The sequence below is a fragment of the Eriocheir sinensis genome, chromosome 23 (genome assembly GCF_024679095.1).
Source record: "Eriocheir sinensis breed Jianghai 21 chromosome 23, ASM2467909v1, whole genome shotgun sequence".
Lineage (NCBI taxonomy): Eukaryota > Metazoa > Arthropoda > Malacostraca > Decapoda > Varunidae > Eriocheir > Eriocheir sinensis.
In genome coordinates this window covers 8,664,584-8,670,952 of record NC_066531.1, presented here as the reverse complement: position 1 = coordinate 8,670,952, position 6,369 = coordinate 8,664,584, and the positions used below count along the sequence as shown (strand labels likewise).

At 43.4% G+C, this 6,369-nt stretch overlaps 1 protein-coding gene across 1 annotated transcript; it reads left to right on the top strand.

Moving 5' to 3' along the window:
• The first annotated feature begins 211 nt into the window (after nucleotides 1–211).
• Nucleotides 212–1,989, top strand: LOC127002573 (uncharacterized). Its single transcript, XM_050868654.1, has 4 exons — nucleotides 212–405; nucleotides 691–918; nucleotides 1,387–1,692; nucleotides 1,855–1,989. Exons 1-4 carry the CDS (start codon nucleotides 253–255, stop codon nucleotides 1,987–1,989), a joined length of 822 nt encoding a protein of 273 aa, XP_050724611.1. The 5' UTR covers nucleotides 212–252.
• The last annotated feature ends 4,380 nt before the right edge of the window (nucleotides 1,990–6,369 follow it).

Sequence of the window (6,369 nt, the reverse complement as noted above, 5' to 3'; positions counted from 1 at the left end):
AACAAAGTATTCAAATGAAACTGGCAGTGTAAGATAATAATAATAATAATAATAATAATAATAATAATAATAATAATAGCAATAATAATAATAATAATAATAATAATAATAATAATAAGTAGTCCAGGTAGGCCTAAAATATTTCCTCATATAGTAGTCTGTGGCAAGTGCAATGGTAGCTATATATATTCGATTAAACTGATAAATTATTTTTCCCCTGTAGGTGCTCAGTTAACTGTATGGTTTAACGGGATGAGGACCAGATATGGAAGGCTATCAGAAGCATCAAAGAAGAGTGGCAGGGGGGCTGCTTCTTCCCTGTCCGTAAGGGACCAATGGATCCTGAGGACTTTCAGCTTCTTGCATTCTCATATAGTGAGATGTCCCAGCAGACAAACAGCGAAGGTAATTATGTTCGTATTATTTGTTTAAGCACCATGGAAGCATGTTAATTACTACAAACAGGAAACATAAAACTCCTTAACATCACGAATATATTTTATTGTGTAGTAAGTACTGGCAATAACTGGACTTAAAGCAAACAGTATATTTTACCCAGAGTCTCTCTCTCTCTCTCTCTCTCTCTCTCTCTCTCTCTCTCTCTCTCTCTCTCTCTCTCTCTCTCTCTCTCATCACATATATATGTCAAGTAACTAATACTGCTGTGTGACTTTTTTTTTCTCAATTCAGTTCTCACAGAGGTCCCCCTCCCCGAGTCATGTCAGCTACAACGTGGACGGTGAGGTGATGAGTGAGGGAGGTGGAGAGGCAGAAGATACAGACGACCCTGCATCCCACAATGCAGACATCGGCGCAGGTCCGTCAGGTGAAGCCTCCACCTCCATGGCATCTTCCCACACCAGTAAGGGAAAAAGGCGCAAGGTTGTGGGGGAGGAGACACACGAGCTGCTGGCAAAGGTAAATATAAGTTATTTTAGACATGCTTTTCCTATTAAGTGGAACGATGACATTGCAGTCAATAGCAAAATAAGAAAAAAAAGTCTTAAATAATGCTATAAAAGTATACGGAAAGTCATTGTCCTTACGCAAAATAATGTTTTAATTTAGAGAGAGAGAGAGAGAGAGAGAGAGAAATGCCACGCTTCTCTTGAATATTGAGGCTTAGAGCAGTTGCGCTTAAAAAAAAAAAAAAAAAAAAATTTGGGGGAAATTAAACTGTAACTATATTTATATTTACAATAATTGCCTTTTCAGTTACAACTACAATTTCAAAATAAATTACGATTACAATTACTCCCACCCTCCCTGCTCATTTCCTTCTGGTTTGAAGGGAGACCGTGTAAATTAACGTAAGACTAATTTATTTTCAGCTGCAATTACAAATACTTAGAAGTCTGTATACTAATGTAATTTCCTTCGTTGCAGCTGCTGAGCCGGGCTGACGAAGTGACCGACCTCAAGCAACGGGTCCGTGACCTGACTCAGTCTACTGATCCCTTCCACAAGAAAATTGACGCGTGGGTCTCTTATTTTGCGGCTGAGCTCCACGACTTTAAGCCTCAGGTGTGGAACCGTTTTGTGTCTGCAGCCACACAGCTGTTGCACAAATACAAACAAGAGAACGACGCACTTGACCTCGGACCACCCGCTGCCACTACTGAGGTACAGCCTTCATCTCACCCACCTAAGGTCGCAACCGCTACTACTACTGCTGTGTCACTACCACCCTGTGTAAGCCTGGCAAGACCGAACATCCCACCTTTTCCTCAACATCAGCAGCAACTATGGGCTTCTCAGTCGCCTGCGTATGGGCGTCCGTCCACTCCCATAGCAGCAACATTAGCAGGCAATCCACCTACCCCGGGGGCATACCTGAACCTTTCTGGCATGCAGTTCTTCAACACAAGCGGGGCAAACCTGAACACCAGCGGAATCGCTACACCACCACATGACGCAAACTTCATGAACCCCACACCACCAATACGTACTTCAACACCAAGACCAACCAGTCAGAATCAAGAATATTGATGTGTATATCTATACCTCCCATAACATGTAATATTTTCTAGGAAAACAAAACATTAATAAGACAGTGTAATTAAGGTTTTCTCAATAAATCATTAAAGTCTATAAAATACAATAGAAGCATATTTTCATATCCGGTATATATATATATATATATATATATATATATATATATATATATATATATATATATATATATATATATATATATATATATATATCTATATAAAATCCTCTGAATTCTCTACTCACACTTTAATTTTTAATAACAAGAAAATATATACTTACTTCATTCAAATCTTATCCTCCTGCCAAGGGACACTTCCTGCAGGTGAACAAACATAACCCCTCAGGTAACTGCGAAGTGCCTTGCCAGGTGTGTTTGCAGTGTTCCTTGTGAGTGGTTCAAGGCTGGTAAGGACGTCGCCATCACGCCACGCTCCAGGAGTTACTGCGTGAGATTGTGGGTCCTCCTCATCCATGAGTGTGTCATGATGTGAACGGTATCTGACCCTCATGAGGTTGTGCAGAGTGCAGCATGCCAGAACAACCGACTCAACTCGACAGGGATGGAGGGGAATAGTCGTCAGCAGGCATCTGAATCTAAAATAAATAAATAAATAAATAAATAAATAAATAAAATCTGTGATAGGCTTCCAGGAAGTATGTAGCATTTGTAAACATATAACATAGATATTACTTTCAAACTTGTTACAGAAACAATTATCAACAAAGGAAAGCTTCAAATAGTATCCATACAGTATTTACTAGATGCATTAATAGCGTGTAGGCAATAGAAAATTTCAGTGTGTTTTGGAGAAATGGAAATCATACTGGCGAGGTTGATGGGAAATAACAGTGAAATCTCTAGATGTTTATGGAAAGAATTACCTGCTGGCCATGATCCCGAACGCGTTTTCAATAATGCGCCGTGCCCTGGAGAGTCGATAGTTGAAGATGCGCTCTGGTCTTCCAAGGTTGCGACTGGGGAAGGGTTTCATCATCCATTCCCTCAGCGGAAAGGCATCATCACCAACCAGGAAAAAGGGGATAGGTTTGTCGTCGCCAGGTAGAGGTTCAGGAGCAGGCAGGCCAATGGTGTTCTTCTCCAATGCCTCTCTGAGCGTCGTAGCAGAAAATATCCCCCCATCAGAGGAGCAGCCAGTGGCACCAACATCGCAGAATAAAAACTTGTAGTCTGCATCTGCAACTGCCATTAACACAATAGAGTGGAAGCCTTTATAATTGTAATAACGTGATCCTCCATTTGGGGGGCATCTGATAGCGATATGCTTTCCGTCCAGAGCACCCACTGTGTGATGGAAATGCCACCTTTTACTAAACAATGAGGCAACTTTCTTCCACTCATCTGGCGTCTTGGGGCATGACAAAACCTCATGTTTGTATTCTTGAAAGATGGCTTCGCAGGTCTCTGGGATAATGAGGGAGATAGTATTATGGGCGACTCGGAATCCATACTGAAGGCTCTTGTAGCTTTCTCCAGTGGCCAGGTACCGTAAAGTTATTGCGAGCCTCAATCCAGGGGACAAGGATTTTCTCCAAAAAGTGTCCTGCTTCTCAATGTGGGGCCCAACCCTATCCAAGAGCTCCTTGAACATGTTGGGTTCCATGCGTATGAAATTTTTGAAGGAGCTAGCGTCCTCCACTTGCAGTTCTTGAAGTAACTGTTCGAAATGCCCGAATTGAGGACGCCGCAACAACCATGGCCTACTCCATCTTCTCCTTTGGCGCCGCTTTCTTTGCTGCAACTTCTCCAATAATAAGGCTGCAATAGCAGCATCAAGATTAAAGGAAACACCTTCAAGTTCCACTTCTAGTTGAAGTATCTCCAATTTTCGGTTTATGGTTGCCATTGTCGGTGAAGATTGAAGGTAATGACGCTGGGGCTATTGCTTGTGACTATCTGGAGAATGTTCACTCTCCCCACCCTCTTTATATAGCACAGGTAGGGAGTTTTCACCTCTGTGGGTCGAACAAATGCGTAGCAAACTCTTGTAAACTCGCAGCAACTCGTAACGACTCATAGCAACTCGTGCTACTCGTGATAAATCGTCTAAACACAAGAAATTTCAGTTTAACTCGTAGGGACTCGTACTAACTCGTGTAAGCACTCGTAAAAGTTCGTAGCTATGCGTACTGAGTCTTAGCAAACTCGCATCAACTCGTACTAAATCGTGACAAGTGCGACCGTTAAAATTTTGAATTTTCAAATAATTCGTAGTGACTCGTACAGATTCGTGAAGGCATTCGTAATAACTCGTAACTATGCGCACCTACTCTCAGCAAACTCGTACTAACTCGTACTAAATCATGAGACGCGCGACCGTTAAAAATAATCGGGCCTCTTTTCGCACGAGTAGACGCCGAGTTCCAATTCGTCGCTACTCGGCGCCCTACTCTTGAATGTGTGAAAGCCTCTTTACCAGCCTTACATACAGGTATAAATGTATACGTAGTTTATATACAGGTATAATTATTTACATAAAAAAAATACATAAAGTGGGTAAACTTAGCTTAGCAGGATAAAATCATGCCATATGATATGATGACGTAAGAGGGTTACAGGGGACATATAGGGGAGTGATGATAAAAGTAAGGTCACAAGTAAAAATACACTGAAAAACGATGAGAATGGACACGGGAATAGACATGAAAGGGGTCGGAGGGGAGACCGACGATATACACATTGGTGGTCTGGGCCCGGATTCATCAATCTTACCAACCACGCCTCCGGTATCTCTCACATTTACCGGAGCGCTACCAGAGCTGCGGCATTTTTCAACCACGGCATTCATCAACGGTATGGTAACGCTCCGGTAACTCGCACCCTAGCAACGATTGGTTGGGCTGGATAGCCAATCACGTGCGACCTTTGATGGTGTATTTCAGCTTTCACGTGTCGTTTGTTTACTAATGCACATACTTCAAAATCAAGTCATGTATATTGTACAGGCGTAAATGCTGCCTTAAAACAAATAATTAGCGTGGTGATCCCTAAATTATATGCGTTTTTTACGAATGAATGCACGTTACTTGTATATTTATTCTTGAAATAAAAATATACTCGCTTATGTAGCCTAGCTATATTCTGAACATTTTTGTAAGTTACCTTCATAGTTTTCCGTCGCCAACGCCAGCTGCGTGCCTCGCTATCACAAGATTGGGTATTATTCTAACCCCTCGCAACCAAAATTGGCTAGGGGGCCATTATCATCATGCCTCACTGGTGCAGCCGAGCAATGGGTGTGGGCGTGGGAAGTTGTGGCTGCTGAGGTGAATGGCGTGATCGAGTGGCTTCGTGAGTAGTGTGGAGGAGGTCAGAGCAAAATTTTACGACATTAAACACCACAGCAAGAATATTGGAGACTTGAGACGGGAGGTGACTGTCACAGACAGAACATTATTCCCTCTGCAGTGTTTTAACAAGTAGGGAAAAGTCATGTGGGTGGACAGTTATACAGACTTACATACTATAGAGTGCGGCCTGCAAGTGAAGCCGGCCTGAGGCCGTGCACGGGTCTGCCCAGTTCATCCCAAACCGACGACTTCACACACCTCACTCCCACCCCGTTTCCTGACCCCAACATTCATTTTTGAGAAAAATGGAGACCACTATCATCTTCTTGAAAAAATTCTGCATCACACTAGCATAAAATTGTAACATTAATGTGTAAATACACATACGAAAATCAAAGTTAAATGAATAGGGAGTACACATTTTCTTGGATTTATTTATCTTCAACTCCTTCGTACTCAGATGGTTTTCGTCACATCGCTTCTATAAGCCCAGATATTAAAATCTGCATGCTTTTCTGCTTCTGATGGTGTAGGGCACGTTACGAGGTAAAAAATACATTGGCTCAAAATCGCCTCCGAACATGAGCCGCGGTAGTGTCTACCCACTTACCACGCCTGCGGTAACTCAGTTAGGATGCTCGGAGCCGCGGCAACTTTTGGCCTTACCACGGCTCCGGTGGGGCGGATATACCGCGAGACTTACCAGACAGAGGTCCGGTAAATGGTTTGATGAATCCCACCCCAGGCTGGTATGTTATGTGGTGTAGGGAGTAGATGATTGATACTTTACATACTGGCAAAGGGGCGGGGGGGTGCGGACATATGGTAACGTGAGGACGTGAGCGCGAGTGGTTATAATGTGCATGGGAGAGAGGGAGTGTGAGCGCCAGTCTCAGCTGAATCTCGGGGCAGGATCAGGGTTTGCCTCCAGGGCGAGGAGACTCCGTGGGAACCACGAATGGCTCCTGCCCGGGGCTTCTCGGTGGAGGTCTCGGAGGGCCTAGAACTGTTCCCAGCCCTCAGCCTCCATCCGGGTCCATATAGCTACGGCCATCCGATGGAGAA